Source organism: Apostichopus japonicus, chromosome 9 (assembly GCF_037975245.1).
Source record: "Apostichopus japonicus isolate 1M-3 chromosome 9, ASM3797524v1, whole genome shotgun sequence".
In the NCBI taxonomy this organism is placed as follows: Eukaryota; Metazoa; Echinodermata; class Holothuroidea; order Aspidochirotida; family Stichopodidae; genus Apostichopus; species Apostichopus japonicus.
Window position 1 is genome coordinate 22,475,603 of NC_092569.1, and position 25,402 is coordinate 22,501,004.

The following is a 25,402-nucleotide window of genomic DNA, read 5'->3' on the forward strand; positions in this document are numbered from 1 at the left end:
CAAAACGAAAAGTAGTATCACTTGACCAGAGGTAACTCCCTTACACCCAGACTTAATGTCCCCTTACAATACCAAGATAACGGGAAACTTCAAAGAAAGGAAATTAGATTTTGGTAGTGAATGGAAAACTTAACTGAGATATTTTGATATATCGCTACCTAAAAATAAAAAGTACAAACAATGTGCACATCTCTAAATATGCTCATATTACTATCAATTTATTAATGCAAGAAACGATAAAATGCATTTTTGTTTAACTCACTTTCATGAACATTGCACGTTTTGAAATACTGTTTCAGTTCTCGTAAGTTAAAATGAAACACCTAAAAAGAATTAAATGTCGTATGTGTGAGACTTGATTAACTGTGTATCTCGAATTGACGTGTCGCGCTAGTATAATGAAATGTGCAGAAACGTGGAAGTCTAGTAAGCAGTAGTGATTTGTTGATGATAATAACTATTAATAGTCTTTTAAGAGCATTGTATAAAAAATAATACTGTTTTTTACGAACATGATCTTTAATTGTATAACCTAGAAGATTAAACAGATTGGAAGTCGCTTTCCAATACCATAGACGTTACTTATACGTTTACGTTTGTTTGATAAGACCTTATAAATTGCCATTTTGGTAACATCTGAATTACCTCTTTGAGTCATTTGAATAATGTAAAATAATTATCAGTTTTGTTATTAGTTTCGATTTTCTCGTTTAATTCTTTGAGTTGCAATACTAATCTCTAAACAGAGCAATGTGAAGTCTGAAGGAAAATAATAGTTATTTGCATAAAATTATACTCAAAATATATTTGTAGCAAAATGTTTCCTTAGTTTTTGAGTCCAGACAACTAGTCACACCACCAAACCTTTCAAAACCATATAAATGCCTCTTCAAATAAATCAATTTCACTGAAAATTGTATGTTTTCATGTATTAAATCAGTTTGTTACATTGTAGTTTGTAATATAGGCCATATTTTGGAAAAAATGCGACAGGCAAATTCACAATTTCATTCTATCATTAAAATAAAAATGAAAATAAAGGTCATATAACTAGCAGAATAACTCAGTGCATATGCAGAGAACATTTCTAACACAACGATAACATGATGCTCATTCTGGCTGCTTGCCTTATATAGTTATACTTTTCCATTTTCATTTCAATGTTATGTTGATTATGAATACCTTAATGCATGGTTTATTGTTTTGTCATTTTTTTACTTCAAATAAGGATAAATTTATAAAGCCCCCCCCCAAAAAAACAACAACAACAGAGTATAAATAATACAACATAATTGGAGCAAGAACACTTTACACCAAAACATATGTTAAATTTGTATTGAAATCCTACTTTTGACATAATCTAATTCACCAACATTTAAATGACAATCCAATGTAATGTTTTTGTCAAACTTTGGATTATTACAGGCTAGGTCATTGTGTAAAGAAATTAAATATTTTATGTATATATATATATATATATATATATATATATATATATATATATATATATATACATATATACATATATATATATATATATATATATATATAACAGATATATATATATATATATATATATATATGAATATATATATATATATATATATATGTATGAAAATATATGAAAAATAGTTACTAGGTTATACATAAAATTTGGAAATAAACTACTTCGAGAAAGACGGTTTTTCTCTAATTTATTTATAAATTCTCTTTTAACAAATACCGTAGTTTACTTTGATTTTTACATATGATACTCCATAAAGTCGTGACGATCATGTAAACATACTTGGTTTTGGCAAACTAGGTAACGCTTAAAAGTTTCAATTTGAATACAGGTATTAAATGTAAAACTAATGTGAAGATGTTCTCATGTAGGTCGTCGCTCATAGTTAATGCCCAGATTTCCCACTGAAAATATACTCTATCTCTATAACATGTATACGATGGGAGTAGTCACCGATCCCCACCCACACTCTCCCTCTTCGCTGTTCTCCATCTCTCCCTCCCTTCAACCCGACTTGCACTTTCCTTTCATGTTAACATGTGGCTGGTCGGTGTAGTACAAACCTAAACGTTTCGTGTTTCGTTTTAAATTAACATGTGAAATATTTCAGTATACAAAAGAAAACACTCCTTATAATTAAGAAAACCCGTATATGATAGACTTTTATAAATTAAACAACATCAAATCTATTACACTGTATTTAAATGCCTCTTTTCTAACACGTTGCAAAAACTAGAAAGCATTGTCATAACTCTACTCCATGTATGGTAATAATTCGCTTGAAAAACTTTCGGTTTACTGATTTGTTGAAAGATATCTAATTAAATTCCTCCATTTGATATTTTGTGGCTATGGTTCAAACGAGTAATGTATACAAGAAAAACACGACTTGTGTCACTCAACTTACAGTGATAATAAACACAATGTTGTATACAGATAGAACAGTAACTTCTCACACAGTGTAGTTCGTTCATTTTTCTGAATAACATTACGATAACATAAATTGTTGGCTATATTCCCAAAAACTCGTTAAAGTTGTCTTTTATGTGCAATAACGTACTTTTACCATATTGCATATATCGTGTGAATGGTGCTCAACCAAAGTTGTTCAGGAAGAATATTTTTTGTCGTCATGTGAGGATCCAGAAAACAGGGGCTTCTGTAGATTTTTCAGTTAGTATGAAATGTGGGCAACAGTCATTATGCAATGATCATGGAATTTATTTTACAACGTTTGGTATTTATGACCAGTGGCGGAGAAACAGGGGGGTTGGGGGGTTTTAACCCCCCCACTTTTTGAAGAGGGGGGGTTGGCCCACACAATTCCCCCCCCCCCTAGTTTTTGCCAGTAATGGTCTGTTATAGCCTATGTTATGTGCTACAAATGGCATAATAAATCAAATTATTAAATTTGAAATTGTTAAAGTCATTTCAACCTTTTACCTGGTAGGCTACATCAACAATTAACGACCGAAAACCGAGTTAGAATTGACCCACACATTATTTCTAGCCCCTTTCCCCCATCTTGCGCATTGGAACTTGTAGCTCATAGCGCTAACTTCCCCCCACAACAGACATACACAAAATAACGTTTTGTTGCTGTTGAATAGATTTGGAACTGTATACACTTGCCAACTTCAACGAGGTGAAGGAAGGAAAAGGAAAAAGAAGAAAGAGAGAAAAGGATGGAGTAGAAAATACGGCAAGAAAACGGGAAGAGAAAGAAGAACAGTGACAAAATTATTCGAATTTGTAAAGCAAACAGCAGATATCACATCATATCAGTGAGCATGAAAATGGCGTTCCACGATAAACAGCCTCCAAACCATGGGCGCAGATCCTGGTGAGGACAGCGGGACGCGTCCCCACCAACTTTTTCAGTAGTGAGGACATGATATACTGTGTCCCCACCAATTTGTCTTGACCAATAGCTGCATTTGAAGTTCCCCTGTATTGAACTTTGGCGCAGTTTGATCCAGCATTGTGGAAATGACATGCAGCAGTTCTCATTTTATTGTATTTTATCCACAGTTGTTAAATATAGGACGGAAATCGCATTTGCGGCAGTCTCTATTTGTTTTCTGGGAGAGGACCCCAGACCCATTGTATATACAAAAGTCTACTCGGATTATTTGTCCCCTGATTTTCTTTCTGCACACGCCCATGTTTTTCTCCAAACTAAATTTCTAAGCCATGAAATCTAAAACTTAAGGAGGTTTAGGAGCACTGCATTAGGTCTGGGAAGTGTTATTTCCGGCGATCTGGGAGGTATATTTGCCCCAAAAAATCGTACGCTACGCGCGAACCCATGGTCGCGCTCCGGTTAGATAGTGTCATAGAACAGACACGCGTCCCCGCCATTATCCAAGACTGATCTGCGCCCATGCTCAAAACTGTCGATGTGTGTAGTGTTCGGTTTCGGAAATATCTGGTTTATTTTTATTTCCTTCAATGAATTTTTTTAGCGGCCTTCTGAATTTTCGAAAATTCCCTAACCAACAGTCTTCATCATACTTCATACTCGTGCAATTTTGACCCGTCTGTTAGGGTTTGAAGGAGGTTTTTCTATATCGGTTGTCCATAGATGATATTTTGTGCAACATTATGGGTATGTTTTGAAGTGAATTTATTCACGAGAAATGTGAATTTTCAAATTCTGAACAGTGGGGCTGACGGATATTGTGGGCCGCGATGCACCTACAAAAGCAATGATCCACAGGATATGTGATGAAGTCGAACATGATGTGTGACTGGTGACAATCTTCAAAAGGTTATAGATGAGAAAAAAAGTATTTGGAAAAAACTTGGTTCTCAGGCAAAAGTGTACATATGGTTGGTCAGTTTCAAGCCAGAGAAGTGCCATTTCCGGTGATCTGGGGGGTACCAAAACCAGAAATTTGCTTGTACGCGGCGCGCCAACCAATGGTGGCGCTCCGCTTAGATAGTAATACGCCCCCCCCCCCGGTTAGAAAATCCTGCATACGCCACTGGTTAAATGCAGCTTTTCAAGGCCTGGACAGTGCCATTTACTGCAATCTGGGAGGCAATATTTGCCAAAAAATTCTTGTGCACTTCGCGCCAACTTATGGTGGCGCTACACTTAGATACTGAGCCAGCAGTTATGACTTTTTATTTCATCAATGGCCTGCAACCCCCCCACTTCTGACAAGAAATCTCCGCCACTGTTTATGACCAATATGCGTTGTAATGTGAGTGGCAAAATATCATCCATCTTAATTTCCCTGTCATTTTGGGATCTAATTCCACCTGTGGGGACTTGATCAAGTCAAACATTTACTTTTTAATCAGACTTCCAATCTAGTTCGATGTCATTCTCTGTAAAAGGACTACTTGACAGATTTGCAATTTGAACTTTTCCACGGTTTGTGTGTGTGTAATACATGCGAGAATGACCTATATTGTTGGGGCCGATTTCAATTTCTGCTCTTTATTTTTTTCTCTGTGGTACGTCGATTGTAAACAAGTTGCAGGTCCTTCTATTATTGAATGTGTGCAATTTTGGGTCAGCACGATTCAAAAGTGATATCCACAACATTTAGCAGGTTTCGTGGAAGAATACTTTTTTCTTAAGTTTTCGTTATAATATCGCATGAATAAAGCTCCTCAGTTTCCATTTCTATTAATACCCAGTAGTCACTGTGCCAATCAGCTGGTTATATATACATGGCGCATGTTCTGAAAGATATTTAACGATCTAACGATATATCGATCTGTAAACAAACCATAAAGGCCACTTACCGATACGTACATACCGGTTGTCGCGGATTAAAGTAACTTTCACCAGTCTGTCCGCTGTATTATACAATTGAACACATCATCATAATTCAAACTGAACTTACCCGATGACAAATATTTGCCCTTGCAAATATTCTTGGCAAGAATACAATAACTCTTTGAACAATCAAACTTGTAAACACTGCATAGTCGGACCTACTTACAAGGCACGGCGGTCAAACTTAAGTAACTTATTTTAATATATGTGAGAATTACATTTGCGTATTACAATTTGTTGCCGGTGGCTCCGTTATACACAATTGGAAGTAAAAGTTCTTAGTCAGAATACGCTAATATATTTTCTACATCATGGCAACATGTTCACCAGTCTGGCCGCTGTAATATGCAATTGCATATTCAGAATAGTAACTTAACTTATGTGACTATACGTATAACTACAATAGTAGCCTATCAGTCCCCCGCTGAGATTAAAAGTTATAACACGTTATAAAAGTTATAAAAAACTGCAAGAGTATCATGGATGCAGTTTGTTAAAACATCAATGACTGGTGAAAAGATCGTATTTTGAAAATCAAGTTTGCGTATCACAATTTGTTGCCGATTGGTTTACGAAATATTTCACACACGAAGCACTTGATAATTTTGGCTAGGCTTAGTTGTTAGTATAGCCGGCTAATGGAATGACATAATTGTCTACGGAGATTAGAAAACCGAAGAACATCGCTTTCGTTCTGTTAAACGCAAGGAGTAGTTAAAGTTCTTAGCCGGGATATGCTATGTCTTTTCTACATTAAATTGGCTTATTCATCACACGATGTCATTTTTGCTTATAAATTCGTGGCTTCATTTGAAGGCAGTTTGCATAAGACTTGCAGCCTAAGTTTTGAATGTAGTTGGTCAAACAGAGTAACGAATAGTTCAACAAAAGAAACAGGAAGGATAGGCTTGTGTTTTTCCACACAAAAAAATGCTAGCACACATGTTCATGCATATCAACTTGGTGGGGAATATGATCGTTTATTTATGACAGGACTCATGTTATAGAGTATGCCTTTTTTCCAAGAGTTAAACAAGTTGTTACTGAGTTTGAGTTGTAAATACGATCATCAGCCGATGATATGTTTGATACTCTATATACTAACGGATGATTTAAGTGCAATTTAACCTTCATTCTGGATGTTTAAAACTATCGGTTTCGGTATCCGGCCGATATGGGATTGAAATATAGGATATCGGCCAAAACCGATATTGTCGATATCGGCACAACACTAGCAACAAAGTTATTAAAGAGAATCTTAGCTGAGCTTCTGCCGCACTACTGCATTTATTTAATTAGTAAGGTATAAATATCTATGGCTATGAACTTACCTTACTAGTAAAATGACACCTTTCAAATCTCAGAGTTTAATTGTGCACAGTAAGTATCAAGACACGGTAATCTTAGTCCAACAATACTAGCTGGGACGATGTTACAGATCCTTACGTGTTATTAATGACTGATAAACACAAATGCGTTACAACATATTTCTGAAATGTTCTTATGTCAAAAAATAACTTGAACAAAGAACATCTGTCTGGATTAAGCAACAAAGCTGTTTAAGGAAGCAGCCAGCTATTGCCTTTGTTCTTTACTTGTACTTACGTATCATGTGCCAGAGTAGCTGTAAAACCGGAAAAATGCCGATAATCTAATGTTTCCTGGAAGAAAGTTGTACTCTGTAAGTGATCATTGACTTGTCAATTCGATATGGAATGTAGACAAAAAAAAACATCATTAAAAGTGGTGATACGGAGAATTTACCAAAGTTCAAATCGACTAAATTTGTTTTAAGCTAACATATTTTGGACCAGTTTGCGAAATGTTCTTTCTTTTCCTCGAACTGTTTTCATTAGACATTGACATTAGATTTAATCTGATCCTGCTTAGTGTTGACTACATCACTCTTTATGTCTTGTAATGCATTCACTAAATGTATGTTATTACACAGGAATTCGTTGGTGCCGACAGAAGATCTTCAGGTAGGTGTAGTTGTTATGCTATATGATTTAACTTTTGATAAAAAGTAACCTCAGTAAGCTATATCACTTATGTATTACAAATGTAAACACCTCAGTTGACCAACTTTAATGGCTGGAAATGTTGGTTCCTAAGTGGTCGCTCTAGATGTGTTGTTTTTCGATCTTGTCGACATTTCCAAACAACTTTTATGAGATTGTTTCTCTGAGTCGTGTCTTGTCGATCTTTTCATGTCCAATGTGCTACATCGATAGTTTTTCATGTACGTTAAATGAAATTTGACTGTTTTCATTAGTCTTTTGATTTGATATGGATACGATTGATAACTACGAAAACATTTGATTTAAATGGTCTTTGAATTTTATGTTAACGTAATTATTTTCAAAACAGTTACATATGAGAATCCAATCACGGTTACCTTATTTCATATTAGTCGCGATATCTTTCTCTCTACGGTAGTTGAGTAATAATTGGCATAAAGAATAATCTATTACCATAACTCTCATAGAAACAAAGCCATGTTTATAACAATTGGCTCAGAATGCTATTTTCGTTAACTAATGATTTTGCAATCGCAATAAAATGTTAACATTGTATTACTTTCCATTCAGGTTTTACATACTTTGTTTTTCAACAACCTGCGTATTCGAGAGATTGCAGAGAAGTATCGACTGCCTGTTCCCCTACCCATAATTCATCTGGAGTGTACGCTATTAAACCAGATGGCTATCCGGAACCGTTTGAGGCGTACTGTGATAATGGTCTTGATACTGGTGGATGGACGGTATGCCATACTTCATTACTTGATGTCCCATGTTCAACTTTAACTAGTTTTAAACAAATTTACTTCAATTTTGCTTACAGCAATACAAAGTGATGTAAAAAAAAAAAATCAAATTGAATCTTTTTATTGAAGCAAAATTTGAATCAATTATTTTTATACATTTTGAAATTAAGTCCAGTGTAGTTCATCTTCCAAGAAAACTGTAATCCTTTTAGCCTACATTACAATTTGAAGTTATATATATTTATAAGTTCTAATTTCTGTTACAAATGTTAGCAACATATCCCTTGCGGTAGGGAACGAATAATTAATTTGTAATAACGTCCTAGTTAACGCTTAACTTCTTTGGTATTCGTCATAGCTATTACAGCGCCGAAGATCAGATTCCGTCAATTTCAATAGAAGTTGGAAAGATTTCAGAAATGGCTTTGGCTTTCTAGGGAGTGAGTTTTGGATTGGAAATGAGAAACTTGCATTCTTAACAAATCAAAAGCGGTACCAACTGCGAATGGATTTTGAGAACGTTGCTGGAGATACTTACTATGTAACATACGACGAGTTTCGTATCTCAGATGAATGGGGGGATTATCATATATCTAGTTTAGGTACATTCAAAATATCAGATGGTAAGTGTCTTTTACATTCTTATTAAACATAAAGCCAAAATAACTCGTATTTGTTTATTAAATGTCGAAAGTAAACGTGCATAAACTGAAAGGTTTATTCTGAGAACCAATTGATCTTTTGGAAGTAAAATTGACATGTCAAACATTTTTCTTAGCTTGAATAAACGCCACAATACATATAGTAAGAGTTTACATAGAGTATGCCAGCGAGTACAACGGTGCTAAACTACATATAGTAGCGGTTACAACATGATATGATATAAATGATCTGTTGAAAAATTAATATTGCATCAATTTCTATCTATACTAGATTTCGAAATGGCCTCCTAGAGCTGAATTGTGATTACGCACTAACTACATTACTGCTTCGTACTCAACACTAACCTTGGTTCTGAACAGGGAACCATATCTAACATGTGTACAACAGAATGTTTACACTTTTACAGGTCCGTCTCCTAGTTTGATCAAAACAACCAACGTTGTAATTAATAATCATTGTTGTCAAAAAGTAGTATAGTAACTCCGCGGAAACTCGGAAACAGAAGTAAGCTATGACTATATGGTTTCAGACCAGTTGGAGTATTATTACGGAGTATTATCTCGTAATGTTGAATAAATATTAACATAAAGTTGAATAAGGAACAGCCACTTCCTGATTTATATTGTTCTGTATATATTCGAACTGTTTCTGATTGTGTGTTTTTGTTTCCTTTAACCTGCAGATAAGAATGACATGAGAGGGCAGAATGATAAACCTATTCTTTCCCACATGTCATATTCTTCGTTTCTCTATCAGGTTCATATTATTTTAAGTTTATTATTTCCTGTTCTCTAGGAATAATCCCTGAATGGTGTCCAGCTAATGAGATATTTAGCAATGAGACCTGTGAGAGGACTTGTGGTGACCCTGACTTTTGCATCTCGGCTACATCTCACCCAGAAACAGAGCAATGTGTTTGTGTCGGTGATTATCTGATACAGCAAGAGCGATGTATCCCTCTGAACCAATGCAACTGCTTCGTTGCTGACAAAGGAGGTGTATTAAGGGTCAGTACGGCTTTTTTCGGGGCATTTTAAATGCTTTCCTCTTCATATATTGTTTGATAGCTACCTTTTTATAGTGAATCCGGAAAGCCTGCTTCATCCGAGTTGGCTTCAAAGACCGCATTTAAATTTCTTAAAGGTTCCTACCCTTACCTAGCTCAATCGATAGGAAGTTTGTATTGACCACCCTCAGTTGAAACCTTATACCTTTCACTGTGAATTGATATTTCATTTTTTTTTGCTGAATATCTTTAATTAGGAAGGCGAGTTTTACGTCAATTCGAGTTGTACACGAAGATCAACTTGTAGGAACAACCATATTATAGAAGCGAGTTACCAGTGTAGTGATCACGCAACTTGTGATGAAAGGAGCGGTGTCCGTAAATGTTACTGCAATGAAGACTACCAAGGGGACGGAGAGACATGCACCCACAACTGCTTCGTTGCTGCCAAAGGAAGTGTATTAAGGGTCAGTACATTTTTTTCAGGACATTTTAGATACTTTGCTCTTCACGAATTGTCCATATTATTTGAAGCAAACCTTCAAATAGTTAAATTGTCGATTATCGCAATATATTTACAGTAAACCGAGTGGCGTGTGCATCGCGGTTAGGCATGGATCATGGACCCCATTTCCGTCGCCCGTGCAGGCATATCTGTCAGTCGATTGATGTATTACATTTAGAAGGGATTGATAATACTACTCATACGGATGTGCATTCCCTCAGAAATGTTACATAAAAAGTCATTATTTACTTTTTAACCCAAAGTCTTGCGATTAGAAAGAATTGTAGCCTTAGTGTTAAGTTGAGATAAACCTTTGAATGCAACATGTTTTAGCTACTTTTTTTTTATTTTAATGGCGAATCACTATGTCGAGAACATTGGAGTTGGCTCCAAATACCTCATAAAACTTTTTTACAGTTCATACCCTTTGCTACAACAGTCAGGCAGATGTTGAATTGGTTATAATTCATATATTAGTTTTTCCCCCGCTGAATATCTTAAATTAGGAAGGCGAGTTTTACATCAATTCAAGATGTACACAAAGATCAACTTGTACGAACAACCATATTGTAGAGGCAAGTTACCAGTGTAGTGATCACGCAACCTGTGATACGAGGAGCGGTGTCCGTAAATGTTACTGCGCTCCAAACTACGAAGGTGACGGAGCGACGTGCACCCACAACTGCTTCGTTGCTGCCAAAAGAAGTGTAGTGAGGGTAAGGTACTTTAAATGCTTTGCCTGTAATTCATTTAGACCTAGCGAAAGAACATAGCATGGCAACGCAACTATGATACACCCAGAACGATGAACGTTACCAAATATATTTAAAACGCTCATGACCGTTTATTAGTGTTAATCCAGTGTGTCATCAAAGTCGCTAAAAATGTAACAAATTAACATATGTTTTACTATCTTTGGAATATTTCGTCTTACATTTATCTTTCCAGGAAGGTGAATCATACATTAACACTGACTGTTCCTTACGAATAACTTGCAACAATAACGTACTCACAAGTGAGAGGTACAGTTGTAGTGCAGACGCAACCTGCGAGGAGCGGAATGATATCCGTAGATGTCACTGTAACGAATGGTTTGACGGTGATGGTGTTACATGTACCCGCAGTGGACCGAGAGATTGTTCTGATCTATACACAGCGGGTAGAAGAAATAACGGAAAATATACCATTTATCCTGCTGGAAGCTCCGGGTTTGAAGTTTTTTGTGAAATGTCTAGTGGTGGATGGACAGTAAGTTTTAGCCATTGACAAACAAAAGCTTTCCCATGTTAAACTTTTGTTTTCTCATATGACAGGACTTCGTTCACTAACATTGGAAGTAAATCATTCAATTATTTAATTAAATTGATCCATCTTCCTTTCAGTTTAAAACAAATTGGATTATTGACCTTCACCAATTAATTTCTCTTACTTATTGTAGTACAATGAGACATTTTATACATTACTGAATTGCCATCTATAAACTAATTGATTCTCTTTGTAGATTTTGCAACGACGTACAAGTAGATACGTCAGCTTTTATCGAAACTGGAATGAATACAAAAACGGGTTTGGACTTCCAACAGGAGATCATTGGATTGGCAACGATAAAATACACACATTGACAAACCAAAAATCTACCAACTTCTAGTAGAAAAGACAAACCCGGAAGGATCAACATATCATAGCCGTTATTCATCTTTCAGAATCAGTAACGAGGGAGACAAATACCAACTGACATTGGCTGGCTACAATGGAAATGCTGGTTTGTATTATGCTAAATGTCAATCATACGCAGACTTGCAGTTATTGCGTTATATCATTCTAGCATATTACCTGTAGTCGTAATCACACTACATGATTTGTACTCGCACATATACTCAGGCAATGGTTTAATTCTAGTGTAAATACTAATGTAGAGCTGTATTAGACATCGAGCTTAGAGTCCCGTGCGCATTGTTCAGTGTACAGTTGCTTTATACTTTAGCACGTGTTGGTAAAATGATATATTGTTGTAACATCATGATATATCATATCAACCACACTCCTTTATAGTTAGTAGCATCTGCTTTCCCGCAATTTAACCCAGACCCTGTCTAGCTTAAAACGTAAAGGAATAATAACCAGTCTGGAAACCTAAGAATTGCTGCAGCATTTCAGCTTACTTTGTGATTGAAATATGTTATTAAACAGTAACTTAAATCAATTTCTTTAAGAACGACTTCATCATTTCCAAACAAAAAAAATAAGTTTCATTTGATCATGAAATACTTGTTCATTACATTGATAGAGAGGCCAATGATATTACAACAATAAAAACAAAAGTATCAAATAATTCGGCCATTTTTTGAAAAGATCAGTCGAGACGTACTGTATGTGTAACATTCTTGAAGTGCATCACTTGCCGTATTTCTTATTGTTAGAAATGTTTAATCATATGGTAAACTATCAGTTTGTCGATATCAAATGAAAGTAATCCGTCAGTTTGAAAGTTAAGAAACACTTTATTTCCCTCCCCTTATTTGAATACCTAGTATATATTGAACAATTAAAACTATATATTTTACAAAATGCCAAAAGTGAATACTTCAACATATGCACCATTCACATTTCTGCTAATCTGTCAAACACAACTATATTATTAATTACTATTTGTCGAAGGAAAAGAAATAATAATATAAATACAATACTGATATTAAGAAGCATATTGTAATAATTAACGATGTTCTAAAATGAGGTCACATACAAATTGACAGAAATTGGAACCGCCCCAGTAAACAATCGCAAACTTGACACCTTTGTTCAATTTTGTAAACTACATTAGGATAATTGAGAACTCGTATATGAAACCACAAAAATATAACGTAAGCCCAAACTTAATAAACAAACAAAACAAAAAACGCAATTATAACCAACAGCTACAGCAAACGAACCCAAAGTGACTTAAAAATGTCCAGTATATATAAAAGGAAAAGAAACTTCGTATCTTACAAGAAAATACCTTCATTCATTATTCGCTACTTTCCTTACAGGTAACAATGCTATGGGAGCAAATTCAGGACATCCATTTAGTACGCACGATCAAGACAACGATGGATCGAGTACCTTCGACTGCGCAGAAAAACACCGAGGTGGCTGGTGGTATCCAGATGATAGTAATACGGGCTCTACCAGCAAATGTTACTCATTCAGCGACCGCGTTACTAGATACGAGTACTCTGTCTGTTATTACTATTATTGTTATTATTATTAATGTTGTCCTTCTAGTCGTCCACATTATCAACGCTGTTATTATTATTCTAGATACTATTATTGTTACTGCTGCGCAAATAAAAATCCGGCCTATGAGACAACTTTTTATTCTTGTGGGTACTCCAATCTCAACGGCGACTACTCGTCCAACGATTACCGCGGTATCTTTTGGAAGAATCTTCACGGTTCTGATTGCGGTATAACAGCAACGACATTGAAAATACAGCCAATTTAATAATCAAAGTAGTGGATTTGAAGTCTTTAAGGTAACAAGTTCGGGAAACGGTTGGCGAAAGAAAAAGAAGTACATATCGAAGCTATAGTAGAAGTTTTTGATTTGAAAAATGGAAGTGAAGGAAAGAGACACTAATTAGCCTTCCAAGGTAATACTATGTTATAAGGGAAAATACTAAACGACGGTTAACCATTGTACCAGTGGGACAGCCAGCACAGAGAACTCGATGGTGTTTGATAATTGTTCGATAGTTTTCGATAATTGCATTGAATTCAAAACTTGTCTTTTAATATGTTATCAGTAATAATGGCACTGAGAATACTATAAAAAGATGCAAATAAAATATATTAAAAAAATCAGTATGCTGACTAGTTCTATTCCTTTCCAGCTGTTGCGATTATATTGAATAAAAGTAAGTGGCAATGTCATGACATCGCCTAACTATCAACGACATCTTTTACGTTTCGATGTACTTTCACTGATGTTTATGTATGTGTAAGAAATCAGTTCTACTGACATAGTAAAGCGCAATGGTATATGCAGAAAAAACAAAACCAACCGAAATCAACATAATATGTGCCCTCCTTATTCCTGAATCAATATCCTTATTTGGAACAATTATATTAAACATTTGCTTTCGATAATGAAAGAAATGTTTACATGCACACGAAGTTGGTCATATATAACCAGAGTTCTGGGAGACTCCTTTAGTCAGATATATGCCAAAGGTACGTATTCAACCAGACTCACTAACTAACCATTACTCTGCATAGCTTTCTTTCTCACCCATCTCCATGGAAGAATATGATGTAGTGCCTGTTCATTTGGTCATCTGATTGATTGTCCCGACTATAGAAATGATCGTTCTCAAAATTCCTAGTTAAGTGCGATATACCACCTGATCATCCCCATCAACCCCAGCACGTATTTAAAGCGTACTGCTGTGTTTGAAATATAACAAATATGAATCCCCTTGAGATTTACAAATTCAAAGGTGAGAGTCATTTAAAAAAAAATTCACAGAAATAGGAGGGCATAGGTGGGAAGGGGAGGGGGCACGGGATGACAGTGGCCTTTGTATTCTGACTCCACATCCATGGTATTTAACAACAGATAATGAAGTTTTCTTGATTATTCAAAGAACTTGCGTTTTTTCGTTAAGATGACAACAATGACAAACACGTGATTTTCAAAGTGACAAAAGGTACACTTTGATTTATGGAAAGTGGTCCTTTGTCGGCCCTTTTGTAAATATTAGATCCTTGGTTTTTCTTTCTCGTTACAGGAAATAAATTGTCGCACTATTTACGACCTTGCGGGTAGTTCGTAAAGAGGGCAAAACCACAAGCCAGACGAGATGAGTAATAAAATAACACATGGAAATATCTAAACTACCTTGATATCGAAATGACATAACGAATGGATAGATGTAAAACTGGCAAAACATGTTATTTACTGAAGTTTTGTTATCTCTTGCATACCTTGGAATTTCCCTCTACTACCATTCTCCTGAATACATGCCAAGTAATTTCTATATTGGAAGCATGGGAGTAAAACTTGAGATAAAATAAATCCAAACATTCAAAAATGAAAAGGAAACAAGTGCGGTCTTTATAAATATAAGGAGCAATTGTTAGAAAACATCAAATAATCAGTTGAAAGAGTGGAAAGATTATAACAAAGGCCCTTATGCCTATAGTTTTCACTGACAGCAACCCATCCTCTCTTGTCAGCACCTACACCAGTGACAATATGACTCGGATATTTCTGAAATACATTAGCTTTGTGTTCATTAATGGATGCTACTTACTACAACGAAAAGAAAATGATATTTGAAATAATCTATGGTTGCTTTTCCCTTAATATGTTCAAGCAATATCAAATAACCTAGAAAAACTATTTTAAATGAAGAAAGAGATGAATAAACTGACGTATTATCCTCATCCATACCGTCAGATAATTGCTGGTTCGTATTGACAGAATCGTTATCATTTCACAAATATTTGGTAATGTATATACATGTAACTTCAAATCGGCTAAAATATAGAGAAAGAGACTGTGGATGCAACGCCTTCGCACCATTCAACTTCATGGAGCTAACATTCTTTTTAAACGTTACACGTCGCCGGTGAACAGATAACTTGGAACCGTTACGCCCTAATTTTACGGATGATCGCTACGTCTTTTCCTGTATTCGGGATTAAATAGTATGTTCAGTGACAAAGGCCATCAGATCAGTCGTAGTGACTACGCCAAAGGGTATCCGTTGTATGCCTTTGATGTGACAGCTGACCTAGCTAGCGGAGGCGACTTTAATCTCCGAAAGGGTAATGTGCGTCATGAAATGCAATTTGAGCACGCCCTGACCAGAAGTGTGAGCGTGTTTGTATACGTTGAATATGACGTTTTGATAGTAGTGGTTAAACTCGCAACGTATTCATATACTTTTAGCGCTCTTTTCTAAAAGTGTCATTAACACAAAACAATTAAAAAAATGAGAACCGGGAATAAATTGGGTGGCAATTTTCGTTAGGGTTAAGCGAATATATTTTTCTTTTACTCATTTGGACCTCTTATTTCTGACATTTCAAGTTGCTAGAATTATTTTAATAAAAAGTGTGCGTGGTAATCAGGATTCAACTATTCGTAAGCTAAATGACGGTAGCTCTCATAAGACAATTGCGTATATTGTCCTTTGCATAGTCGAGACATTTTTTCTTTATATTTAAGGTGATATTTGAAAACGGATTCATGTCTCTCAATAAATCCGAAGTTACGAATATACGCCTGGGAGGAGTGTGCATTGCTACGGGGAATACCAGCCAGCTGTTATGGAGCTGTCTGTGGTCCTCTCTAAAATCCTTTTTGTGAGGGTCTCCCGTCAGAATTGGAGACTAATCTTGACCTATCTTACAAAAAAATGATGATTTTAGACGATATCATGACGTCCCATGGGAACGATCAACGCATAAATGATTGGTTTTCCAAAACGAACTCATCATAGAAATATGATGGTAATGGAAATATATCATGTGAAGTATTTCCATGAGCTATATCACATTTGGTTTTTAACTGGCAAAGGAAACAAGTAATATCACACATTACATCGTGTTATTTAAAATCCCTAGAGACAAAATCCAAGTCTCAAATTTTACAAAACAGATTCATCCAGAGCAAGTCAAAAAAAGGCAGGAAGCGTTTGCAGATGCTACCAAGGAACCATACGGATATAGAAATTCATCGATCTAAAGCCTTATACGCCCACGGATTTTCGTCTTCGTACAAACACTTTCCACATAAGACCCAGTATGCTTACGTACCCAAGTGATCAAAGCAAAACAAAATATGATAAAACTTAGACGCATAGTTTTAAAACTTTCCTTTGTGAACTGAAGCGCCACCATAGCATCAGCATCACGTCGCTTTAGAAACCATGCCCGTGAAATGGATTGTTTTTATCAAATCCTACTCATCACTGTACCAAATTATCAATATATATGTACGACGGTGGAGTAAACGACAATTGAAAATGATAACATCTTTTTCAACTTATGTTTGATTAAGCATTGACAAAATAAATAAATATAACCCGGTCAGCATGTAACAACATTTACATCATTACAACACATTCATGTACATAATGTAATTGTAAGGCTCAACGACAAATATAATAGTATATATAACACAAGAACATTACATGTGTCTTAAAAGATGACCTAAGGTAGCTCTTTCGTTGTGATATTTTATAGTAAAAAACAAAACAAAATGAGTGTTGAATATGTTTCAATAGCTATTGGCGTTTTCACGATATTCACCTTTAATATTTGATAAATCTTAAGCTACACTTGACGTTAATGCATTGTTTTAACAATCTAATAACACAACCAAGTTTTTTTTTTTCAACTTCATATATGCAACAGAAGACCTCATAACTTTCAACACCAACGGTCAAATTTTTAGCACATTGTCAAAATAAAATCTGATGTTTTTGCCCGATTCAGTTTTATGTTGCATCTGGGGAATCGACCCAATGTCGTTGTCCTAGACAATGTAGTGCAGTCACTTTAATTGATGGAACTCAACTATGTAAAAGGGTAGTTAACACTTCAACGAAGAATCGATATACACACTGGACTAATAATAGTGTTTGTTTACACGCTACAATATACCAAATTCAAGTTTGATGTACACATTTAATGTACCATTGTACCATAGTATCACTATAAGTGATAATAATTATTCAAAAATCATGTTAAATTGTGCGTTTTCTTTCTTGACATAATATCACGTTTAGGCTTGAATACTTGTATAGGTAAATGAGTCTTTTTGTCGAAAATTGTCCAAATTTCCTCTTTTTATTGTTGCATCAGAGTATATTATTATCATAATATTTAATGAAGTGTAGGTTAAATGAAACACAATTTGGTCCACTATGCACTCATTCTTAGTTTAATTATTAATTGTATTTGAATAATACACAACATTTAGGGAATTGTTATTTATGTCATACATAGACAAACGTACCAAGTTGCTTATTTTTATAACGTCAGAGGTTTTTGTGCTATTAAGTCTAGCAATTAAGTATATTAACAATATTTTTTTTTTGCCCTATCAACGGAATAAGCTATGAAGCTGTGAATTGAATCAATGTGATTAGTTATGCCAACATCCTATGATATATTTTATTTAAAAAGGCCTATGTGACTTTACGCTTTAACAATAACTCGTAAATTTTATGGACGAAGTATTGAATCGCTTTATTATGTACTTACTGACTAACCTGCATTGGGTAAAAAAAAAAAAACACTGGTGACAAAATATGAGACCTGTTTGCAGCTAACGAAACAGCTATTTAATAAACTTACCACAATTAATCCGTATTAGGGATTAACACTACCACTCTCACGAACACGAACAAAGTAGAGTGGTTATCTGGAAAGTTATAACAACATATACAACGTTCCGACAATGTAATATAATTTTAAAAATGATTAAATAAAAAATAAAGGATATTTCTAACATATAGTTCAAAAAATATGTTTGAAAAATCGCTTACCAACTCCACGTCGAATATTTTATTATCAAATTGCTACCAGTAACTCAAAGTGATCTTGTTGTGTTAGAAGGTGGGACATAACACAAACATAAGCAGGTGTAAATATTCTAAACGTCTTTGGAATGGTAGTTCTTCATATTGATCGAGAAAAAAAATACCAGTAACAATAATGGTTAGGACTTTCATAGGCTACTCTGTACAGTAAAATTAAAACACTTAGACAAAACGGGAGAAAATGGTGAAGAACACGAAAATACATTTAATAATATTCCGACAATAAGTTTTTATTGGCGAATTTTCTTAAATATTGCTAGAAAAGTGTTTGAATAAACGCTTATCAGTTATAAGTATGAGGTGATGGTTGTCCTATATGTCACATTGACATTTGACATTTAGACCGCCTACTTCCTTGTTGTAACATTACAACTAGAGATACTAAAGACATATGTATGTATCATTTTGACCAAATCATCATGTAGTATACACCCATCGATATCATTCAGTGTAACTCACGGCATATATGAGGGTACAACCGATTGGTTGTTTCTTATTACCAGTAAACATGTTAATACAGTGTCACACATTTTGTCTGACACAGTAACATTTAATGTGATCTCTTTTAGTAGGCTAATAAAAGACTTCACTCTGATCATCTGTCACCACATTCCGAATACAACCCTGCAATCACAACTAGGTCATATACCTCTACTAGGATATATGAAGAATGGGGTATGCAAATGATTTATCACAAGAAGTATGAACTACGATTTCTTGGCACATATGATAACGTTTGACAATATGCAATTGTCTTATTGTAGTAAAGAATGCAGCGATGATTCGTCATAGTTCATGACGTATTTCCTTGTGATGTCATCATATCGAACACGTGAAACAGCGCTACGTGGCTAAATCACTTGATATCATACGGTCAATACTATTCTGTTAAGGTATCGTTAGTTGCCAGCCACGTTGTTTAGCATATAGTAGTTTGTTCATGCCAGCAATATACATAGAAGGCATTACCTTGTAAATGATGTATTTCCTTGTGATGTCATCACATCGAACACGTGGAACAGTGCTACGGGGCTAAATCACGTTATATCATCCTGTTTATGATTCCGTCCATCATATTTTCCGTTAAGTGTCGTAAGTTGCCAGCCACGTTGTGCAGCAAACGGTAGTCTTTACCAGCAAGGACAACATAAGGCATTACCTTGTAAATGTTGTGTAAAGTTAAAGCAGTTAAGGTACTTTGAAATCATATAAATAACATAATGTCCGTCAAATTGCGTATGGAATGGGTTGTTCCTGGTAATGATCATTTAAAAGGGAATCGTATCGTTTGAAAAATTTACTGCGTGGGTGATATGTAACAGTGTTAGCTCAGTGGTGAATGCCGGTGCCTTCCAATAATCAGGTCCACGGTTCAAGTTACTCCAAGATTAATGTATGTCGTTCAGTTATAGAGTTGTTGACAACTGACAATTCATAATCATGAACATTAAACATGAATGTAAGAGACTGACTTCGGTCAGCTTGTGGCTTTGATAAGCCAATGAGGCTTCTTTGCGAGTTCCTGCTCGCAGGAGGATCTAAAATACATACATACAAACATACAAATAAGATACTAGTTTGTGGAAAACCAGCCGATACTCATAACTATTTCAGTAACTGCTGGTGCCACCTGTAACATACGTTACCGTGTTAAGAACTCAAAGTAAAAATTAATGATGTACGGTTGCGGGACATGAACAGTAGTTAACATGTGTTACAGGTGGCACCAGTAGTTACTGTACTAGCTATGTGTCTGGAGTAAAGTAAGTACTGTACCGATTGATTCCAGTTCACAACTCTCTTTAAATTACGCCAATTCGCCAATTCGTCATGCCGAGAACGAAGAAAGGCCATGTTTCGGTATACTAGATACAACTTCAATTTTAGAATCGCGTATTAAAGAACTCGCACCAAATGGTTGGCAAATCAGCTACTGTTATATCCCTCAACCGTGTATCAATAATTATCAGTACTTACTACTTTGTGTTCAAAACATGTGTCACAGGACATGAACAGTAGTTAGTTATTGTACGAGCCATGAATATTGGGTGGAAAAACAATATTTTTGTTGTTGTTTTAACAAAATTATTGATAATTGTTAACACCCCAGTAAATAAAATCAAAACCACATCGTAAAATAGAATAACTATATTTCATTGGTAGGCCAGCAGAAAATTACTATTCATGTGATTTGTCTAATATCCGAACGGTGCTGTTTGATATTGATATGTCACGAGTCCAAGCGATTTGGTGTTAAAGTATTTTAATACGCTGTGAGCGTCCTTTGCATACATGATGTCCCATATCAGTAGAAAGGTTTAAACGACAAACAAACACAGTTCTTAGTGCTTAACATTCACCTTCGAAATTCGACTTATTATTAGTTAACTCGTAAACATATGTGGCAAGCTTAAGACAATGAAAATATAGTCATTTAATCCAGTAATGTTTCAAAATACAGATAATTTGATATTTATTGTGTGAGATGAATACAACCTTTCTTATCATTCCTTGTGTTTGAATTGTGAGTTCTTTAATTCTAACTAACAATTCGAGATAAAAGAGCTTCTAAGTAAAATATAGCCTTGTAATAATCATGACACTTACATAATATAACAGATGTCGATATGTGACACACTAGATTGTATGACATAGATTATGGATCTTAAATGTGACCAGCTGTTAACTTACGTGGTGTAAATGGACAAACGTACGTATGAAGGTGCCTCCTTTGGTAACGATTTCAAGTTCATTACTTCTGTCACTGTCTCAGCAAGTATCTCCTTTATTTCTTGCAACTTTTTTTCTCTGTTTCATTTGGATCGATGGCAGAACTTCGAAGCAAATATATTTTCGTCTTTGCGGTGTTGCTGCTTTTAAACTCAAATAGTATTCGGGTAAGTCTCTAAAATATAAATAAAATGAAATTAATTTCTTCAAAGTAAAATTGAATTAATTTGTGTTACTAGTATTATTGTTTTCACTGATTTACAATTTGGAACTCAGTATTTTATTAACTTCAGATTAAAGAAAACCCTGTACCTTTGTTTCTACATATAAATATAACAACGGTCTACCTGCGCCGACTTGTTACCTCGAGTATTTGTAGAGAATATTACGATTGATGAGTTATCCTCTCTATTCAACTGTAACTTTTTTGAAACTTAGATATGTTTTTTTTTCTTCAAATGTTGTGCGTTATCGAGCATTATTCTAAACACAATTATCTCTCTTTATTACTTTATTGCATTTATTATCTTGCCCTTATATTTTCTTCTGATAGCCCCTCTATTCGTACTGTACATTCTGTATCATTTGTTGATACCCAATGATGAATTACATCGAGTATTTGTAGAGAATATTACGATTGATGAGCTATCCTCTCTATCTACAAAAAAATAATTTTACTAGGCAGAACATCTACCTTTTAAATGTCTTTTTTAGAGACTAAACTACTTAAAATCAACACGAATCTCTTACAGGAAAACTTTGAAACATACAAAATACATATACAAATTGAAATATTTAAATGTTTTTTCTTAAATATATCTCAAATTCACACAATTCTGTTTTTTTCTCGTCCATGTTGGGTGCAAAGCCTAAACGGTCTTGTAACGAGTGCATAAGGGTTTCAAAACCCTACATAAGATTAAGTATCCATTAATCTATGCTAAGAAAAATAACTTTATGATTAACTTGTGAACTTATCATTTGTGTATCAAAGAAAATATCGGATGAAATTTAAAATGCGAATGTATAAAACAAGTAACAATTTCAAGAAACAACTTGAGAAGTTATTCCTTCACGATAACAATTTTTTCTTCCAATTTATAAAATAATACATGTTTTCCGAATACAAAATTGATCTCTCCGTCAAATGACCGCCCAACTAGTATGATAAAATAAATATAAAGTTCAGCTTTTGAATTCTAAAAGAACAAATATCCATACGGAAATAATTATGAAACTCTTCAATAAGTTTAATATCTAAATTGCATTTTTTACAACGTTACACTGATATGATCAATCTGTTGGATTTAGTATTCGAAAAAAAAATTCCTAATACACAGAAGTTTAATAAGTCAAAATAAAAGTTCTGACAGGTTTTTCATGTACATAAAAATAGCAGTTTTACGCAGTATAGCTGAATTTTATTTATTTATTTATTTTAAAACGAGCTAAGAAAACCTAAGTATTGTAACAGTTAACATTAGAGCAATTAAAGCAATTTCAAATTGGCTTTTCACAGACTCGTTAATATGTTTAGTATTACAATATATAACAGACAAAAATTTGGAAATTTGCTAGCTTGGTATCTGTAAAACATTACACAATAAACGCATCAATGTAACACACTCTTCAATACAGGCAAGTACGTACGAATGTATATATATCAGTTCATCATGTAAATACCAAACAGGAAATAATATCTTAAAAGGATCAACAAGTATTTGCCAACCATCCCAAAACACCTTATATTTCATACAGGTAATTTGGCAACTAATATTTCAAATACAAATATCACCGTTTTATACGAGCATAATACTGGAAAATCGTTTCCATTAGTGTTATGTACAAAATATTAATCTTAATAATTGTGTATTTTGTCTTGAAACATTTTTTTTTATGACCTAGCAGTGTCAATCCTAATATTCCTTCTTAAAATGTATCATCCCTTAATTTCAATCGTTCCCCTTACTATTTTGAGGGTTAAGGTAACATTGTATGTTCTCCAATGTCTTGTTTTCCCTCTGGCGGTCATAGCATCGTATAACACATGTATCTGTTCATTTGATTCGGTCATGTGCGTTAATTATAGGAATGATTTTTAACGCATGTCAATTTAATATTCATCAACTAAATGTAAATATTTAAATAGTCGACATATTTGTAAGAATTTCGCACGAAACGCTGCTTTTAGAATACAAATAAAGTAAGATAATTATAAACTAAATGTTATGAAAAGTTATAGGAAAAAGAGGATTATAAAAAAAATCAATATGAAAAATTCTTAGTTTTGAAGTTGTGCCTTTATCATCAGAAAGAGCGTCTACTAACGGACAATTACAAACAAATTCATGCTAAGAAAAAGAAAGTTGTACCAAACGAATATCAAGAAAAATGAGAACAGTAAAGAGACTTGTTTATTAGCATTACTCAATCATCCCAGACAAAAACATAAATTAATGCATATAGCTTCGCGCTGTGGATTTCCGTTGTAAAGTTCCTGATTCTGGTTTGAACAGAACAAAATTGTAGAAATGTTATAATTTATGATTTAGAGCCTTCTTCCCCGTTGTCGACAATACAGACTTGTAGCCATCAGTTTCTTCCTTGCAAAGTCTGTAATTACAAATATTGAACATGTTACCATACAACACGTGATCACGTGGACGAGAACGGCTATTTTTCAAATCGAGTTGTTTTTAGTGAGTCTAGACGAGGTTTTATTGCCAAGAATTTTCAAAATGGATATAATTTTACAGAAACTCTATCATTTTTTTTTACAAGAAGCCTAAACATTCTTGTAACGAGAGCATATTTGTTCGAAACCCTACATATGATCAATTATCCATTAACCTATGCTAAAAATAATAACTTTATGATTATCTTGTGAACTTATCATTTGTTTATAAAAAAAAAAATCGCATCAAGTTTAAAACGCAAATGTATAAAACAGGTAACAATTTTAAGAAACAACTTGCGAAGTTATTACTTCACGATGCCAATTTGCTATGTCAATTCATAAAAGTATTCATATTTTCCGAATACAAAATTGACCTCTCCGTCAAAATGACTGCTCAACTAGTATGATAAAATAGATGAAGTTCACCTTTGATTTTTAATAAGAACAAATATGCATACGGAAATGATAAATACACTTTCGAATAAGTTTAAGATCCAAATTGCTATATTTACAACGTTATACTGATATGATCGATCTGTTTGATTTAATATTCGAATGAAGCATTATTCCTAATCCAAGGTATGTCAACATGATATGTCAACATAAAGTATTGATGGGTTTTTCGTGTAAATTAAAATAGCAGCTTTACGCAATATAGGTGAATGCTTCTTTTTTTTCAAGACAAGCTAAGGAAACCTCAGTATTGTAACAGTTTATGTGTGCCATATTTAACGATATTTTAAACTACAAAAACAGTATAGATCATTCAACACTGGAGCATTCCAAGCACTTTCAAATTGGCTTTTACAAAATTGTTAATCTGTTAAGTATCACAATATGTAACTGACGACAACTCTAAAATTTGCTCGCTGGGCAGGTATCTGTAAAACATTACTCTATAAATACACTCTTCAATGAGGGCAGGTACATATGAATAATTATTGATCAGTTCATCATGCAAATACACAAGAGGAAACAAAATGTATCTTAAAATGATCAACAATTATTTGCCAAACATCCCCAAAGCACCTTATATTTTATACAGGTAATTTGCCAACCGATATTTGAAAGCCAAGTTACACCGTTTTGTACTAGCTCAATACTGAAGCATCGTCTTCGACAGTTTTATGTACAAAATGTTTATCTTTACTGCATGGGGGGTT

General features: G+C 34.3%; 2 protein-coding genes across 2 annotated transcripts in view; both read left to right on the forward strand.

Moving 5' to 3' along the window:
- LOC139973992 (techylectin-5B-like) overlaps positions 1–25,402 on the forward strand; it is a 116,180-nt gene that overhangs the window by 52,761 nt on the left and 38,017 nt on the right. The gene's annotated exons all lie outside the window — the stretch shown is intronic.
- LOC139973782 (fibrinogen-like protein A) lies at positions 7,231–9,764 on the forward strand. The gene is made up of 4 exons (XM_071980649.1): positions 7,231–7,279; positions 7,889–8,061; positions 8,423–8,687; positions 9,523–9,764. Exons 1-4 carry the CDS (start codon positions 7,231–7,233, stop codon positions 9,762–9,764), a joined length of 729 nt encoding a protein of 242 aa, XP_071836750.1.